Source organism: Pleurodeles waltl, chromosome 11 (genome assembly GCF_031143425.1).
Source record: "Pleurodeles waltl isolate 20211129_DDA chromosome 11, aPleWal1.hap1.20221129, whole genome shotgun sequence".
NCBI classification, from domain to species: domain Eukaryota; kingdom Metazoa; phylum Chordata; class Amphibia; order Caudata; family Salamandridae; genus Pleurodeles; species Pleurodeles waltl.
In genome coordinates this window covers 573,465,528-573,484,706 of record NC_090450.1, presented here as the reverse complement: position 1 = coordinate 573,484,706, position 19,179 = coordinate 573,465,528, and the positions used below count along the sequence as shown (strand labels likewise).

Genomic DNA, 19,179 nt, shown 5'->3' with positions numbered 1-19,179 from the left:
GCGGTCCTGCTGAGCTCTGGATTGGGAAGAAGTCTCTGCTGGCTGCCTCTTTTCTCCGACTGTTCATGCAGAAGTGTAAAAAATTCTTAGTGGAACTTATACTTTGAAACTTTATATTATTTGCAGTGGCTGATACAATTTGACATCCTGGTCTTTTTATTTTTAATAAAATTGGTTTGTGAGCTCTACTGACTAATTTCATGTTCAGACTATTTGCATACCCAAAATGCCATGCATGGAGAGGGCTACAGTCCTTTGCCACGTCTCGGAGTATAAGCGGTGATCTCAGATAAGCGGTGGCGAAGCACAGTAGTGATTCTCTGCTCCAATGGGGTTGCTGTAGTGGAAACTATATGAATACAAAGATTGGGGAGTATGTCGTGTAGATGTGGAGTTACATTAGTATTCTGGTTAGATTTAGTATAGAAGGCAGGGAGCAGGTACAATTTTGGAATAAGTGCATCTCAAAAAATCCACTCAGTCATGAAGTCGTGTGACCCGACTTCTTGTATGCTTGGAATGCTTCTCCACCCCACCAAGTCAACATACCACCCCCTTCTCTTATTCTTCTTTGGAATGCTCCTCCCTGGGAGTGCTGAAAGCCCTTTGTCTGCAATTCTGTGGCCACTGACCAGAAACAAGTCCTCCACACAAGCGCTGGCCTGCACGCCCACTGCTCGGAGGAATAAAGGGCGTTGTGTCCCCCGGAGCTTGGCCCGAGCCACGGCAGGGACCCTCTGCTCTGTCGCGGGTACAGTGAAGGGTCCCGCAGTGCAGCATGGGGGACAGACTACTAACCCGACAGTAGTTAGCTCGTTTTCTGCAAATGCTAGACATTACCCACTCACTGGCATATTTAAATAAACAAGGAACAGAATACATCACCCCAATCACAGGTCATATAGAATATTTATCAACGGTATAATATATTTTAACAAAAGTATAATTTACAAACAGTTATTTCACATATAATCTGGAGGTAAGAGGTGCTTCTGTCTGAAAATGAAACTTAATTTCACAGTACACCACTCTGTGAGAGCGAGAAAGTTTGGACGGCTAGTGCGTTTTCAAAAAAGTTCTTAAGTGTTCAGTTCCGGTTTGGCTGAAGCATCTGGGCATTTAGCACCCCAATCATACAAGGCAGGGTCACCTTGCATGGACAGCCTCAGAGGCTGGGGCGCTAACACATCCGGCTCTAGAAGAATGGCTGTGGCACAGTCAGAATTAATCCACGCTGCCTTGGCTTGTACAAGTCAGTCATCGTGCCCACCCAGACAAAGCCTCAACTCGTCCTTCCTTACGCTCCCCCACCTCCTCCAGGTGAGGAGGGTGCTCCCCTCGAACATTTGACGCACTTCTGAACTTCACGCTAGACGTGCGCCATCCTTGGGCATTTGATTCTGGCGGCTCTCCCTTGGGAGTGGCGCTTAAGTGTCAGGGGGACCCCTCCTGTGGGCCAGGCACAGCCAAGTGCCACACAGATCGCAGCCGGCTCGACACATCTGTCCTCATAGGCGGGAAGCAGAAACACTGCCTCACAGGTCAGTTCCATCTTTGCTCTAGTCGGGGGGATCCTGTTACTGCACAGGGGGGCTGTGTTTCTTCTGCTTTTTCACGACGATGTTGGGCAGGAAGGCTTTCCGAGGTGCGGGACGGGGGTTCTCCAGCCCTGTGTTCCCTCTGCTGAAAGGACATAAAAAGTCAAACTTAAACACAGCTCCGTTTAGTGACCCCTATGAGGCCCAAAAGGTTAAGTACATTCACCAGAGACGCAGTTAAAGATCTAACTTTCAAAGTTACCTGAACTCTGACCTCCTGCCACCGAGGCAGGTTTTATTTACAGAAGGTGTAGCGCACTTTACCTTAGAGGAAACCCCCTTGGATGGCTGCGGCCAATGTTCTTGCACTAACAATTCGGGCTTCCATCGCCCCCCTTGTCACACCCCCTCCCCGTGCTTCTTGTATCTGCTTACACCTACTGGAAGAAGCTGGGGGCGCTATACACCCTCCGGGTCCCTGCCCCTGGCCTGACGCCCATTCTTACATACCTCGCCTGCGCATGTCTGTAGAAAGAGGCTTTTCTCAGCGTGTTTGGAGGGTCCACCGCCTTCCTGGCTATCTTGGAAATCAGCTCCTTTACCCGCTCCCACTGCGAGGGCTCACTCTGTAGAGAGAAAGAGAAAAAAAAAAAAAACAATCAGAAAATTAGATCAAAAACTATTTGGTTTGAGGATTGTGAAGTCCTGCTGGCTCCAGTTTGCCCTCCAGAATGAAACTGCTATTTGCGTTTTGAAGACGTTTAAAAAGTGATTCCGGCTCTGTACACCAGTGTCTCCAACTGCCTGATCACTCACTTGCTTCAGGCCTTTCAAAGGAAGACCCATATTTATACCTTTTTGGCGCCGCGTTTGCGCCCCTTTTTTGACGCAAAAACGGCGCAAACTTGCAAAATACAATTGTATTTTGCAAGTTTGCACCGCTTTTGCGTCACAAATGACGCAAATGCGGCGCTAAAAAAGTATAAATATGGGCCTAAATTCCTCCACCGCTCAGGTAGTTCGATATATTCCACACCCTGCCTGCTGTGTTACTCCCGACCCTCACCCACTCATCAAACCTCTTCTGCCACAGCCTGCATAGACTTCACCTATGCGTCTCTCATTAATGACCTCCCCAGCAGCATGCAACACTCCACATGAGACTGCCTGAGCCAGGCATGAGACACGTGACTCGATGGAGTGCAAGGGTAGCTGTGTTCTAACCGGACTCCAAGAAGCGGGATTACTGCCAAGCATCATGCTCCAGAACCGGACAACAGTCCAGAAAAGAACTCTAGAACAGTTAAATCACTTAAATAAGGTCTCTAGAAATAAAAACCTAACAAAAGGCTTGCAGGACTAGACGGTCCTAAACATGGAGTCTCTAATGACGATCACTGTATTGCAGATGAGACTTCCGTGGCATTCAGTGGCTGTGGATCAGGCGCTGCCATTGTCCCTTCACAATGAGCCATCTGCGTGCTCCTAGCGCAGCTCACCTTCTGCCTCAGGTATGGTACATTTGAAGGGATCCATCCATCAGGTGTGTCCTTCAGGTCAGGGGTGCTCACGAAGGGTGCGGAGATGGTTGCTGGAGGCCGCGCTAGAGTACCTGAAAGAGAATATAATACGCATAGTAGTACCTAGTTTGACATTCCCAGAGTTTTACTTCCTTTACCTAGTGCCCTGAACGTACCTGCTCTTAGGCAATGTAGCTCCACAACCCGGCCAAATCACTTAATTCCGCCCATTCACGTGCAATCGACCCCCCTGTGACCTAACTCACTCATTATGGCTGGCTTATGCTCCCTTGGTGCACTCCGTCCCGCCATGTAACCTTAACAGCATATGTACTGCATATTTCTATTCCACCGTTTGTATGATTTTGTAGCTCTTCGTGCCCTTCTCCGGATGGTTCCAGGAATTCTCACTGGCTACAGTTTTGTCAATTCTAGGACTAGCACCTTCCAAGAGATTTCAGATGACATTTTGAGTGACTACTCTGACAGATGCCATTGATCTGCACAAGATAAAAAGCAAACTATTTATGGCACTCGTGGAAACACGAAGCCAAACCTTTCCCAAATGGTTGGGATGTTGAACAGATGTGGAATGGGGGGGGGGCGGGGGGTTGGGCAGTGAATCTGGCATCTACCAGTCACTCAATCATTGGATTGGAGTACCCTGCTGCCAGACATAATGTATCAGAGTCCCACCCTCCTAATACTGGAAGACCGCTGTGCCACCCTTCTCCTGGTAGCCCCCTGTTTACCTTGTATTGGAGCGAAGTCCCACAAGTTGCCCACGTCGGAGGTTGACATTGACCTCTCTCTGAAGGACACTCTTGGTCCACCTGTGGCGGCATCAGTCTGATGGGTTAGGTGCAGGTCTGGTTGAGAGGCTCCAAGAGGGGGCACTGCCCCACATATCTCCTGCAGGAGGAAGAAGAATAAGGCTATTGGTGAGTCTAAGACACCTCTGGAGGTGGGTTATAGGGGTGGCTAAAAGTTCACTTTAAGCGAATGTGTTGCCATTAAGGAGCCCTGGCACCAGTGCCCGGCTAGTGTGGATGCCCAATAGGGTGACAGAAAATGGTATACGGTTAGAATGAAATTAAAAACAAAATACCACAGCACCATTACAAAGAAAACCTTAAGCACATATTTTCAACAGGGGAGTTTGTGGGGGAAACTAGGTGCAGAGTAAAATGTGCAGTTGGGGTTTGGGGGGTGAAACTGAGGGAGTCTGATTGGAAAAAAATTAAAGAGATGAAATACAAATAATACATTGCGAGATTCGCTTCTTGGCGACGGGCTTGTCGCGCAGGGAAAGGTTTCAAAATATGTAAGAGTCGCTTGAAGCTACAGGGGCAGGTGTTCTAGGCCCTTAGACAGGTCAGCGTTTCATGGGGCGCCTACAGTGCAATGAGGCTCGCTTCTGGGGGAAAGAAATGGGGTAAGAGTAGACTGTGGGAAACGTCCCTACTCTTTCGTTAGGGGATGGTCACTAAGGGCGATGGACGGTCCCTCACCTGCTCACTGGCTGTGCCTCGGAGTCGGGCCTGGATCGCCCGCTTCTGCCGCCGAAGGCTCCTGTTGTTCCGCTGCAGCTCGGCCATCTTCTCCAGGACCTGGCACACGTGCTCCAGGTAACGCAGACCTTGCCCAGGCAGCACCAAGGGGTCATCCTTCTCCATCTATGGGATTAAGAAGTTTATGAGAAAGGTGTGGTCCCTACGTGTGTAGCAGTGTACAGATCAGGAGGGTTTCACACTGTCTTCCTTTGCCCCGCCATCTTCTTAAATCCACCAGACATGTAAACTGCCCCTCCACCACCTCCACATGTAACCCTGACATAGGTTACTCCCTGCCATACCACCTGCACTCACGCTGCCCAACCCTATATCCTCCTTACCCTGTGCCCACTCACCTCTACCAATTAACTTAAACTGGAATTGCCGCAGGACAAGTGCACACTGTCAGAAACCACTATAAATCAAGCCGCTAGCAACTAAACCACCCACCAGCCAAGAAGACTGGCACCCAGTGCAGAGGGAGATCAGCCACATAAACCTGGTGTGCTTTAGACTCATGAATAGTTAATTCCTTAAAGGCTCGGGCCTCATCGCCATACCATGATTGTTATAAGCACAAGATTAGTAAACAGAAAAGGGAAATACCACACTGGGAAACTACCAACATGATGTTACTCAATGTCTGTAAATACGGTTTTATCATTTATGTTGAAATAGGTATTAGGATTAGTTAAATTGGTTATTTATAAATTATGATGTAGAATGGTATGTTCCTGTCTACCTTAGAATGTTGGCATTGGGCTGGCTGGGAGTTTGCCATGGAATGTTGGGGCTGTTAGGGCATTGTTCTGTGAGGGGTCTTGAAATAAACTGGTCATCCAACTTGCTCTGTGTGGCTTCCACAGATTCATTTATAACAATGATCATACCCAGACATCCAATACTGTCACTCATACACGGTGGTGACTAATGCAGACCACACTAGCAGGTTTGTGCTCTCCCTGCCCACACTCCGACTGTCTCTCCTTCGCACACCCGCAGGACCCCCAGTGGATGGAAGCCCGATTGCTGTATCCAGAGCGCGAGGTGAAGAGGAAAAAACGTTAATAATCACCAAACACTTCCAGCATCACTACTTCCCCAAGGAGTAGAGTGTGACCCACCCACAAAACGCTTCAGCACATCAACGTAGCCGGAAAGCACGACACAAATGATACTACAATACAATGTGGCCAGTGCACCACCGCTGCTTGGACACCTGGACCACCGCCCCCTGCCGCCTGCACCCACATGCTCTCTCATTTAAAAGTCCGAACCCTGCCTTCGCTACTCTGTACCCCGTCCCGTGCACTCAGAGGGGAGACCGGGGTCATGGCGGGGGGGGGGGGGGGGGGGGGGGGGGGGTGAGCACAGCCTCACTCACTCCATTTAACTGGCTTCCAGCATTGGCAAGGCCTCGGCCCACCATGCTGCGAGTGAGGAACCTGCGGGCTCCGAACGACTGAGCTCCTCTGCAGCCCCAGGAGAGCGCAGAGGTCAAGGGTGACAACCCCCCCGCTACCGCGGAAAAAAACTTCCGCTCTTCTAAATGAGACCGCTGGATCAACCCGAGGGTTGAATCGCCGAGATAGATCGAGGGCGCCCAGGCTGTGTGAGGTCCTGAACCAGAACCCTAGGGCAGACCTGAACCAAAGGCGCTTCAGGAAATTCCTGAGAACTGATCTCTTCAACCCAGAGTTTATTAGAATCATACACAGATCAGGGCTTACAAATTAATATTGAACTACATTAATTCCTCTGCACTGGGGTTTCACACACGCTTTGTCTACGTGCAGAGCCCTGAAGTGACTCAACGACAGAGCCACTTTAATTATGCGGCAGGAGTGGGCCAATTTATCCGGCAAGGTTGAGTAAATTATGCGACAAGAAAATGCAAATTATGTGGCATAATGTACCACATGTTGTAGTAGTATTACTTATTTTGTCACTTTAAACTGGTAACACTGTCTGGGTATTGGTTGCGCTACATTGGTACCATTTTAATACCCAAGTATAGCAATAAGCAACAAAACGTTGACAAGTCTAGCTTTGTAAAGGGCGTTTCTCTGCACGTCAGCACGTCACTGCATTTTTATTAACTTTTGAGCTGGAAACGGTTTTTTTTGTTTAAAATCTGCAGATTATGCGGCAGGTGATGGATTACGTGGCAAATGCGAAAATCGTCACAGTCGCACAATCGTACAATTCTAGTCGCCCTGCTCAAAGGCAGCAAGAAGTGCTCTTTCACGCAGCCAAATAATCAGAAATGCATCCCAGCCTTGGTAACTGCACCCCTGCAACCCACCACACAACCACTCACCACATGTACTCCACATCCCGACAGCTGCACTGTCATTGACAGAACCCAGGCCACAAGCACCCTCCGTTTCACTGACCAGACACCATAAACACTAGCCGGGGCCACTATCAACATCCGGGTGTCAAAAACAAAGACAGCCATGCCCATGTTCGGATGGACTTTGCACAGGACCCCCTTCAAAACCCACACCGCATGGCATCAAAGCCATGATGTTCGGCTTCCCTAAAGTCCCGAGCTTCTCTCGGGTCGTTTTCCACCTTTAGTGCCGATTTTGAATAGCCGCAATGTTACATGACACCGCCCTACAAATCACCGTAGTCCTCTAAAATGGGGGCTAAGAATGGGACCGAAGGAACACGAGAGAACACTGGTTGTGGTGGACCATCGAGTGGTCGATACTAGACCATAAACACCACGACCAGACTAGGTATTCGGGGTCTATGGAAAATGGATGTAACTTGTGGTCTTAGCAAACTAAGTGTGTGGCCTCTGTTCGGTAGGGCCAGTGGACACCAAACCTGAGCTTCGCATAGGTGTGGTCTGTGGAATGGAAAACTCCCAGGTAGGGTAGTTGCCTGTCCTAAGAGGGTTCGCCCCCCCCCCTGCATACATTATGCCAGGTGCAGGCATAATGTGGTGCAAGGGGTTACAAAGAGGCGCAATGTATGCACTGCACCACTTTGTGAATATGATGCTAATGTGGCAATACAATAGCAAAGGGGCACTTAACTCTGCCCCTAAATGTGTACTCTTGTCCGGTGCCCCTGAACATTAGGGGTGACCACTGGACTGGGGGGGCGGGGGGCTGGGCGCTGGCCACTAGGTGTTTGTTCTCCTACCAACAGTCAACCAATAACCAGACATGGTCACAAAGGAGTTGTGCAGCGGGTTCGAAATTCTCCCCTTCCAGTTCTACCCATCTCCCTGGCCCATCCCCGAGAAGCTGGAGGATTTCCAGGTATGAGGTGAGAGGGCACATACCATGCCAGGAATAGCGAGCGAGGCAGTGAGTCACTGCATTCCATGGCTGGTCATCACCTGCAGGAATGTGGCGACAGCCAGCATTACACCTGCATCAGTACTCTAGCTCCGTGAGCCCCATCAGCCCCTGCGAGGTTGAGAGCAGCGCTTATTCTGCGCTAGTGTGAGCTTCTTCCAGCAGAAAGCGCAGCCCAGGTGTCTCACCCATGCCTCCGATGTAAGCTTGATTCCTGCAGTTCCCTCTTTGTGAGCTTCCTCCAAAAATACCAGCACTTCCAGTTTTTAACCACCTGCCCCCTTTGTTCAGACTTCCTCCCGGCAGTATCAGCAGTGTGAGCTTCCTCCAGATCTGCCCCCTCAGTATTAGCTTCATCTAAAACTCACTCAGTTTCCCTGAAGCTAAACCGTTTGGTTAAAGATGTGACTGATGCCAGCAGGGTAGTGGGCATGAAAGGGGAAAGGGCAGGAGGGGGATTCCGTAAGGTGGGTGTCGGGGAAGCAAGGTATATACAAGTAGTGACTGAACTGCACAAAAAGAAACCCTGGGACTAATCCCGGCTTCCCCACTCTGTTTTATTGCACGTTCTCACCTTTTCTTCACTGTCACATGTAAAAAGGACCCTGTAAGGCAGGACTTAAAGGTGTGTGCTGTAAAAGTAAACAATAAAAACACCATCCTGTGTTTGATTTAATAAACTATAATGTTTTTCATGTACAATAGAAACTCGGGCACATAACTGATTGTTACTTTGTTCACTATTGGCCTTGTTGTCTGTTGGGGGGGGGGGCATTTGGGGTGGTATGAAGGTTCCAAGAATTATGTTTGGAAACTATCCCTTAAAAAAAATACTTCTCAATGTAGTGATATAATCTGGTGTACTAAGGTCAATAGATTCTACATGTAAATGAATTCTATTTCTTGGATTTTTAAGAGACTATCATACTTTTACCTTTTTGTTGCAAGAGGCTTTTAAAAACGAAGGTGTTTCTAAAGTAAACGGGTGAAGCACACCCCAGTTACTTCCTTTATTTAACTTTAATTAACCTTTAAGTCAAAGCGTTGCCTGTTTATTCAACATCTTTTCAATGTGAGTGTTGAGTGGAGTGAACAGCCGGTGCTGCTGTTGACCAGGGTCGGCATGTAGAGGTCAGGAGGGCTGCGAGGGGCCCCGGGATGTTTTCTCATTATCCCTGCTCTAAACTGTACCCCATGTGTAAACTTTATCCCTCAAGGCGCGAGGTTCAGCTAGAAGTCCCCCTGTGCTAGCTTCTTCTAACCAGTGCTTGGTGCAAACTTCCTTCCTGCGGTATCCACAGTATGCGCTTCCTCCAGGTCTGCTTAGCGCTATCTTCTTGTAACCTGTCCCCTTGATGGGATCTTCCTCCCAGCAGTCTCATAAGTGTAAACTTCCTGCAGAAGTCCCCTCCGTGCTAGCTTCTTCTAACCTGTGCCCTTGATACACACTGCCTGCCTGCAGTATCGAGTGAGAGCTTCCTCCCGGTCTGCTTGGAGCTAGCTTATTCTAAAGTGGCCCCTTGATGCGATCTTCCTCCTACCAATATCAACTAGTTTCCTCCAGAAGTCCCACTCAGAGCTAACTTTATTTTTTATTTGTGCCCTTGATGCCAACTTCCTTCCTGCGGTGCCCTCCGCGTGAGCTTCTCCCAGCAGCGCCCTCTGCATGGCCAGTGTGGTTTACCCCCAGTATCCCCCTGTGTGAGCTTCCAACAGCATTAGATTTGCCGGGTGGAGCCATAATGGCAGCACGGACTATTTTCAGTTCTAGGTTTTCAGTTAACCACTCAGGGAATTCTTGGAGCTGTAAATGTTATCCCCCTCAATGGAACCAACTGGCCTATAGCATCTGTTAAATTTGTAGAAAGCAACATCCAGTACCTGGAACAATATATCTTGCTGAAAGAGCGCTCTCTAGCAACCCTAGACTGCACACAATGCGGTTCCTAAAGCAGTGCCCGCGCCCCGTGAGCTTGCAGCTCCATGCAGCACTTGAAAGGCCCCAAAACCCCTCTGGTACCAAGCAGTACCCACCTCCATCTCCTGCTGGCAGTCTTCCTCCAGATTCTGCAGCTGAGGCTGAGCCAGCTTCACCCGCCGGCGCCCCGGTGCCCTACGGGGCTCTTGGCAGTGCCTCCAGTTTTCTTCCAGCGTATCCATGCTGGCACCCATGTCCTGAAGCGCACCTGCCTGGAAGGAGCCCATGCCCAGCGAGGGCAGGCTTCCGCCGCTGTGCCGCCTGACCAGAGCCGCAGATGCCATGCGGCACACAGGGCGCCCTGCGGAGGTCCGAGCCTTCTTTGATCGCTGCATGGCCTGCTCCAGTTTGGTGTTTACCTTCTGCGGGACCACGTCACGCCAGTCCTCCTCTTTCCCACTCTGTGCATCCACCCTGGTCTCAGCTACGTCCTTCCCCGGGCTTGGCCAGTTCAATTTCTGTGGCAACTCAGGTCCGTCCAGCAAGAAACTCTGGTCTGACTCTGACGGTGTTGAAGGGGAGGCCTCCCCGCTGCCCATCTCCACTCCAGAATCTTCCGACTCTGACTTGACCAGTCGATGGCCCTTGGCATAGAAGTCAAAAGCCTGAAAAAAGCCATCAGCTCCCAGTTGTTGTCCAATAGACTCCCCCAGGGACTCCTCCTCAGGTTCCCACACGTCCAGGTCACCATCCATCCTGGACGCGGAGGCAGCCATCACCCGCTCTTCGTTATCAGCAAGTCGACGGTAGGTGCTAGTCGAGGTCAGCACCAGGCAGCCATCGGACGAACAACTCCCTGTTCCACCTGTTGGTGAAGAAAGAAGGAAAAAACAAGGCGGGTGCCTGGTGAGAAAGAAGTAGTAACAAATTAAGGGTGCAGATTGGTGGTCAGACGGTGTTTAAAACACCGAGGCCGGCTGCTATGCTCTGCCTGCTGGAAGCGGGCCTCTGACAGGTAGCTGTGACCTGCCCTGCTTCTATTAGGTATGTCCGACTCCGCCCCCTCCTAAGCAGGTCAGAGTCAGATTACTGTGTTAAGAAATAAGGGGCGTTGTCACGTACCTGTTGTGCAAGCTTCACAACCACCTAGCCCGAGCAAATGCAACTACTCCTTCGTGGACCGGGATTGGTCTCATTCTCTAGCCCTGCACTGATTCTCACAAGGAGTTTGCTCCCCTGTGCCCTGGATACTGCCATGCCTTTACTGTAAGGCAAAGTCACCACACGACAATGTAATCGCGGGCATCGTGTTCCAGTCCTTGACTTCCATTTTAGAAATTGTTTTTTTCAGGCCTTTCAATACAAGTGATTGAGTCGAAATCCTACAACTCCCAGAATGCATTTGGTTGCCATAGGGAATGCTAGGTCCAGATAACAGTGCCCATGGTTACAGAGTCATCTGTAACATCACTCTAACGCGGCTTCTTTAAAAAAAAAAAAAAACACAGCAATTCACTTGGCGCTGCTTAAGGGACGCCGGCTGTATCCGCCTACGGCGTGTAAACGCATCCTGCAGAGCCCGAAGCCCTAAGACCGTAAGTACCGGATGGGGCGGTCAACCGCGGCGCCCACGCACACGTGAAAAGCCGGTCGAAGGACCTGCCTGCCCAGCAATATCCCTCATGCCCGGATACCATCTGCAAACGCCCCTCCCCCGCAAAAAAAAAAAAAAGGTTTGGAAAAGCGGCTCACACCTCAGTGCAGAAATAATAAATACAGGTCCGAGGCGGCAGGATCCCAGAGCCACGTGACGCAGGCCACGTGTGACCCCTTCCGCCAGACCGGACTGTTCTGCCCTGCAGCGCCCTGCATTCTAATACCTGGTAAATGGGAACATGTGCATTTTTACCCACTTTCAATGGCACCAGTCTGATGTGAGTAGAGTGCCTCAATCGCTCCACGTCAGGAGGAGGGGGCAACAAGTCTCAAACCCCGAGTTGGTTTAGGAACTCGGTGCATCCTAAAAGTTGTATTCATTTTTGATTGAAATAGTTTGGTATTTTACAGTCAGAGATCTGCACAGACAAAGCCACGCACTTGAAACAATGTCGCCCTAGAGCTGTCGCGTGACTCCCAATGCATTGACGCCTTAACCCAACCCCCACTTTTTTTTTTTTGTTGCCAAGAACATGGTGAGTTCTAGGGCTTGTGATGCGAACCATCAGTAGCTCCTGGCCTTTACATACAGTTTTTTAAAAAGTTGCATCCTGGGACTAAATTTCCCTTTTAACCGTGAAATTATCTGCTTAAAGATACCAGTGCAGGCAATTAAACCATTAATATAAAAAATAATGATAAAAAGGGTGGAAATAAAGTGTGCCATGGGCTGGAGACAATCGGCAGTTATGTAAATTCAATGAGGGTCATACATAAATCCCGTACCCCGAGTCTGGGAGAGGCACCTTCAAATACAACTGCAGCCAGTCCGGAGAAGTCTGATTTAACTTGGGCATTTCATGGCGTAGGCTAGTTTTACTGTGTTATTAGAGTCATTTGCTGTAATGAGCTTAGTTTCATGGTTATGTGGTGTAACTACACTCATTTGAGTAATAGTGCGTGTGATTGCACCTGTTTCGGGAAATACCTCTATAGCACCCACCCGTTTCAGCAAGGCGCGGTTAAATTACAGCAATCTCAGTGCCATATGGGGGGGGGGGCAACTGCATTACCTTCAGGGAGCCTGTGAATGACCACTGGTTTAACATTTTGCAGAAGGGTTTATTTTAAAGAGCATGTGTACTTTGTATCAATTAAAGGTAAAGTTATGCAGGACGGGGATACGACAAATTGTCTTTATTAAATCCACTGTAAGATTATTTTTATCTAGAATATTTGTCTCATAATACTGAGATCTGCCCATAATTATTTTGTGGCCAGTAGGGGCGTGGGGTGTTGCCCCCTGTATAATTCCACACAAAATCAAAAGATTAATGTACGCGTACATTTCAATGTGAAAAAATAGACTTTTATAATAGAAGTATTAACTGAAAATAACAAGCTACACAATAGACAGCCTATCATTTTTGTACAAACATACAGTTCAGAACGGGTCTGTTTTTTCCGTCTGCATTCCTGCGTGTAATCCAAATTACGGAAACTGAACGACTTAAATGTAAGGCAATTCAGGGGTGAGGAGACAAGCGGAACAGCCGGTAGTCCGTCACGCCAGGTTTGGCGCCCACTAACAGCACCACGACGACGCCACTAATATGCTAATACACAAGTCATTCCCGAGGGCTTGGGCGAGAGACGCTACCTGCCCCCTCCGGGGAAGGTGCACATCGGCTCCTCTGCGGACAATGCGGCATGGGTCAGGGAGTACTCTACAGACCATTCACTGCTCTGCAGAAAACCTGCGGGTTTAATGCACCACACAAGTGTTAATTGCCACCGACCCCCAACCCACGCCCCCCCCACCACCAACCCCTCATTGTGCACCAGACATCAGCGCTTAACCCTCACTCCTACAGACGCTGGGCCCCACCCACGCCACAGAACCCCCTTATCCTGCAGCTATTTACTGCACACAACCTGTCGGGGACACCTATCAATAGTGCAGCAGGTCTAGTGGCGCCACGAGGCCCTCTGCACCCAAATTATGCATGTTTACTACAGAAACTCCGAGATAGAGAGTCGTCCTGACCAGGCTGGCTTATAGGGCAGCGAGGTAGTGCCCGATGGGTTACCTGACAGGTGAACGTGAGGGTCCATTTTTTGCCCGGTTTGGGTCTGGTTTTCACTGATAATTGCGCGCAGCAAGCTCCTATAGTGCCTTGCAAAAAAAAACAAAAAACACACCTTATACAGCTTTTCTTTACAAGTTCAAAACTGCTACTATCTGCAAACAAGGGCGGTATTTTATGCATTTGATTCACTAACGAGGCTACTTTTATTTCGGCGCACGGGCCTATCTTCTGCCCTAGACCGGCCCTGCTCGTCACTCCACGCCCACACCGTCCCGGGACCCCGAGGCCTGCCCCCTACAAATAACACTAAATCAGACGAACAAGGCTCGCCCCTCCAGCCCGCTCCTCGAGGAGGGCGGATGCAGCAGGTATTCCCGGAATCTGCGCGTTAATGTCCAGAGCCAGCTGAGAGCCTGGCATCCGGGCCCGGCCACATTCCACAGTTGGGCAAGTGAAACAAATGCAAACAACGAAACCAGGGTCGTTTCCTGCAAGGGAAATCACAGTAGGCAATGGAACCAGGGCAATGGCTACAAGGGAAACCAGTGCGGACAAAGAAATTGCCCACACCACATTTGCAAGCTATGAAACCGGGGTCATCGCTGCAAGTGGAAATTCTTGCAGGTAATGCAATTAGTGTAAGGGAAACCATAATTATTAATGTAAGGGCAACAAACCAGTGAGGGTAAAAGTGCCAGATAAACAAGTGAGGGCGACAAGCCAATGCAGGCAATTAAACCCACACCCCTCCAATGCAAGGGAAATCTGAGCAAGGGTTGAACTAATACAAGGCAAGCCAGCGTAAGCAATAGAGCCCGGGTCATTAACGTAAGGGCAGCAAACAAATGCATCCACTAAAGCCACACTCGCCCCTGGAAGGGAAAGGAGTGCAGGCCATGAACCCAGGTGTGGTGTCATTACTCCTGGGGCAACACATCGGTGCACGCATTGATGTCAGTGGCATCACGGGAAGGCAAAACCAGTGCAAACAATGACACCAGGTCAGTCAATTCAAGGGAATTAAACGAGGACCATTTGTACAAAGAAAAAGTAAATGTTTGCAATAAAACCGGGGTCATCACTGCAGAGAAACCATATGCAGGCGGTAAATCTAGCGCCATCTCTACAAGTGAAGCCGTGGCGCTGTAGAAACATGAACACAGGGTGATCACTGAAAGGCAACCCAGTGCCAGGCTGGCGGTAAACTCTCCGTAGCCCCTGCAGGAAATAGCAATTCTCCAGTTACACAGATTTGTACTAGACAGAGGTGAAGCGATTGATAGTGCAGCAGGTACAGTGGCACTGGAGCCCATAGCACCCCTGATATAACACTTTTATTACCAACAAACCAAAGAACGTGGAGACCCTTTCCTTGCATGAATTAGGGCAAACGACAATATTGTTACAGCATTACTGCAAGCACAGGTAGAGTTGTTGCACATGCTGACGCCATTGTACGTTCTACCAAGGGGGGGGGGGGGGGGAATACTAACTTCTACTTCTTAGGGGGAGTCTCGCTCTCGTGCCCCTCCATCTCGAGGGGGGCTTTCTTACCATCATGCATTTCAGAGCGCCTGCGGTGCAGGTCAGTAGTAGCAGGGAGGGCCCAGGGGTAAATTTAGATACCAGGTAGGCGCCTCGACTGTTAAATTACAAGTCTTTAATGGCACCCGGCAGCGTGTCAGTAGCAAAGCACCCCCCCCCCCCCCCCCACCAATAAAAAAAAAAAAACAGTCGTCTCCCTTGCCGCAGGCAGTGCCCCCACCGGTTATACACTGAATTCTGGGGAGGCCAGAGTTACCATACAGCCTGGGTGGGGTTGTGGAGCCACAGAGGGCCAAGCATCAAAGAGTGTCAAGGAGTGTGGAAACCACTGGGGTGTCGAAGCAGGGGACATTGTGGCCCAGCGGCGGAGTGACCAGAACCTTTGGAGTCACAGGTGGGCCCCACCCCGGGCGGCGGAGGGGCCGAGAGCAAAGAGAACGGAGGTACTAGTCAGGTTCATGGTGGAGGGGGGTGAAGGGAGGCGCCCCCGTTAGTATTCTCAGTCACTCGTGAAATGAAGCAGACCTCTAGAGAAGCGGAGCAGTGAAACGCCCCCCAGGAAGGGTAAGTTGTGGTTAAGGTGGATTTCAGAAGCGCAGAGTGGACTGGGGAGGTAGCGTCCACCGGCCATTCCTGGTCGGTCTGAAGTAAATGTTTTCCACAGTACTGCTACTGGGACACAACACGGCTGTGCCCCGCCCCTCCAATGAGAATAGGCTCCCCCTTCCTTTATCCAGACCCAGCACTGACAGCTGCACACTGCGCCCCACTCGTGCCCCCCTCCCCTAGACTGGACACGGTACTCCAGGCGAGGTATTCAACGTGGACAATAACCATATAGCTCACGAGTGCCTTGAAGCTGGGAGTCTCCTGCCTTTTGTGTAATAAGAGGCACTTGCATTCAACAAAAAGCATCCCGAGCTGCTATTCTTAGAATTATGATGGCGACCACGAAAGACAATGTTACCTGAGTGGCCTTATATTAAATATTACCAGTAGTAAGTACTACATTCACCAGGAACGGATGCCAGCAGTAATTTTAAAATTAATCAGGATTTATAAAGCGCGCAGATTACCCGTGAGGGTCTCAAAGCACTGAAGTTGCTAGCTGCACCACTTTCAGAAAAGTCTTTCTCAAAGTGGTAGTCTCTGCAGCAGCCCCTAACACGAGGTAATATTAATACTAAGTCTCCCCAACATAGCATGATGTATCGCTCAAATAGCAACCTAAATATATTTTGGAAATTCAACGGTTTTTCTTCAAACATCAGCTAATGAGTTCTGAAAATATACACACACACCTGTCTCAAATATATATTCTTCAATGTTAGATACTAATCCAGCTAAGCAAAAGCTTCTAATTCCGTATGCTGGGCGGCACGCGGGGAAGGGGGGAACAACAGCTCGATGTAGATCTACTAGTCGCTCACGAGCTACTAGTTGGAGAAGCCCGCTGTAAGTCTTTCAGAACAGCCGTGACCCCGGGCACAGCCTGTCCATTTGGGGAGTAAGGAAGGTGGGAGGGGGTTAGACATACCTTTGATCCACAGTTTCTGAAGGTTGAACTTCCTCTGCTTCTTCATCATCTTCACGACTCAATATCTGGGGGGGAACCAGACTCCGCACACAGGTGTGCGGCTGGCTGCCAGAGGCCAATCTGACCGCAGTGGCCCCCGATGGGTGGGCAGCGAGCAGTGAGGCAAGCTAAGAGTGGCTTGGGCGGATGTGACGCTGGATGAGATCCTCTAGCTTGGGAAGCAGCACGGCCTGGAGTTCCGGGTCTGCAGTAGTCTCTATAAGGAGGGGTGGCGGGGCTACTGTGGGGGTCCTAGTGAGGAAGGCAGCGGACCCCTGCCTCGGTGGGATCGGGGGTCGGTGGGGCCTGTTGGGTAGCCGGGTTCTGGGCTCTGAGCTCGTGGGCGCTCCGGACAATCCTCTCTGGAAGTCCGAGAAAGTCTTCAACGCCGGCCGCATGCAGCAGCTGGGTTTAAGTATTGGGCGGGTCCCAAGTGGTCCATCAGCCGGGGGCGGGGGTGTGGACGTGTGAGGAGGGCAGCAAAGCAGCTCCGCCGCAATCTGATAATGGGCCTTCAGGGCGGGAGCGCCCCCCTGAGTGCGGCATTGTCGCGAGGCCTGGGTCCTCCCACCGCCCTCCGCCTCTTCCTCCAGGGCAGGGCTTCTGAGACTGAGAATTAGCCTGGGAAGGGGGTGAGGGGTCCCTCTGCAAGCCCACGTGCTCAAGTATGAGAATAATGACGAGCAAAGGAGGTCTGTCCATGAGCAAAGAAAAAGTTAAATAACTGAAGATTCTATTCACGGACAGGCCTGCCGCTTGACTCTACCCCAGTCCGACAAGCACCGACCTAGCCTGATGTGGCTTACCTTTTCCCTGGTTCTGCCCTAGAAGCAGCCTTCCTAACAAATCATTATCTTAAAATGCGCTATCCCATCCCCACCATCGCAAGAATAAAGAATTCCGGTAAATTCATTGCCTACAATAAACATTTCATTTACACCAGCCATTCTTGCGCCGGAAGGCGATGCAGGCATAAGTAAACTGACTCGAGCAGAAAATCTTGAAAATAAAAAGTATCCTTCTCACAAAAGGTGGTATTAACGAGTTGGGCCCTAGAACTAGCTCGTTGACGATTCATCTCAGCCAAGAAAGCACTTCTGTCCCAGAAACAGCCTCTAGAACATCTCGTCTCATGCATGCACTTAACTGAATAATGCACTGCACATTTGTATAGTGGACACTGTAAATTAAAGGTGTCTTGACATAAACAGAGTTAATATCGAATCAATGTAACTCGCATGTTGATTAAGGCCAACTCTCCATCCTCGAAGTCAAACACTACATGGACAAATTTCGAAAACATTATGTTTGCCATGCAAATACAAATAATTTCTACTATATGGCGGTAATAGCTCCAAGTTATTTAATGGATCAATCATTACAAAATGAAAGGCCAAGTCAGCCCTGCCAGGAGACAGCCCGGTGATCTAGAGAATATGTTCAGTAACACACATGCATCGTATTTTTTACTCCTGGCTTGGACGTTACCTACGCCTCCCCAAAGCAGGTGCAGTAATTAATTGTCCTTTTAGTGGGATTAAAGTCGGACGTTTAAAGACCGATTTCTTCAACAGGTGGAGTAATCTGTTAAACGGGTTAGTGAGATCGGGATTTGTGGCCTCCTGGTTACCCAGACTTCTCAGCAACACGTTTAAACCCACACAATTATTTAAACCACTGGCTGGGACAGCATCCACTCTACTGCTTGCTACACATAGAAGGATGCAGCACGGACGTTATCCTAGTGAACTAACGGTAATGCAATTCGTGACCTCCATGGTACATACAGATGGTTGCAACACGTGCTTTACCACACTGAGCCATTTTACGTGGTTGAGCATGTACATTACATTCTACTCCGTATCCCTCCCGCCGCCGCATATGCCAAACGAGCTACGTGTGCTACTCAGGGTATGCACGTGCGGCGCACCCCATGGTGGATGTGCCGGTCTGAGGGTGCACAGCCCCCAGGGGGGCTGCTGGAGCATTGAGCTCGCCTCTAATCCCTCAACTCTCTCTGCGGGGGTCAGCTAATTGCCTGAAAGGAGCGTTTCCGGTTCCAGGAGATTTATCAGCATCTGAAGTGCAAGGGAGGGCAGCTGTGGGTTGCATAAGGTCAGTCCCGGCACAGGAGCACCCCAGGGTGGGGGCAGGGTGCTGCAGGTGCAGAGTAGAGACGCAGTCACCGCAACACAGAAGGGACTTAAGGGCTCAGTATAGATACAGCAGATGGCCTGCATCACGTGTTGGAACGTTGAGGGCATAGTGACCTCCGACCTACAGCAGGTATCTCACTGACTTTAGACACTGTGTGCACGTGCCCTCTTTAAAAGGCAATTCCTTTTGCGATTATATGACTGATATATAATATCAATATAGCTGTATGGAGCTCTTCCTCGACGATTGTAAAACTGATAAACAGTCTTTGAAGTCGTGATCACGCAGTTAATTTTATGTTTCCTTTTG

The 19,179-nt window shown here is 49.9% G+C and overlaps 1 protein-coding gene across 2 annotated transcripts; it reads right to left on the bottom strand.

Moving 5' to 3' along the window:
• Nucleotides 1–892: 892 nt before the first annotated feature.
• On the bottom strand, nt 893–17,227 carry C11H8orf58 (chromosome 11 C8orf58 homolog). Of its 2 annotated transcripts, none has more exons than XM_069214046.1 (7): nt 16,675–17,227; nt 9,963–10,711; nt 4,570–4,734; nt 3,811–3,970; nt 3,038–3,150; nt 2,049–2,164; nt 893–1,683 (listed from the first exon to the last, which is right to left on the bottom strand). In XM_069214046.1, exons 1-7 carry the CDS (start codon nt 16,721–16,723, stop codon nt 1,578–1,580), a joined length of 1,458 nt encoding a protein of 485 aa, XP_069070147.1. In that variant the 5' UTR covers nt 16,724–17,227; the 3' UTR covers nt 893–1,577. The 2 variants fall into 2 exon arrangements, with proteins under 2 accessions (XP_069070147.1, XP_069070148.1); XM_069214047.1 differs by having other exon boundaries at nt 893–1,680; nt 16,675–17,215.
• Nucleotides 17,228–19,179: the final 1,952 nt, after the last annotated feature.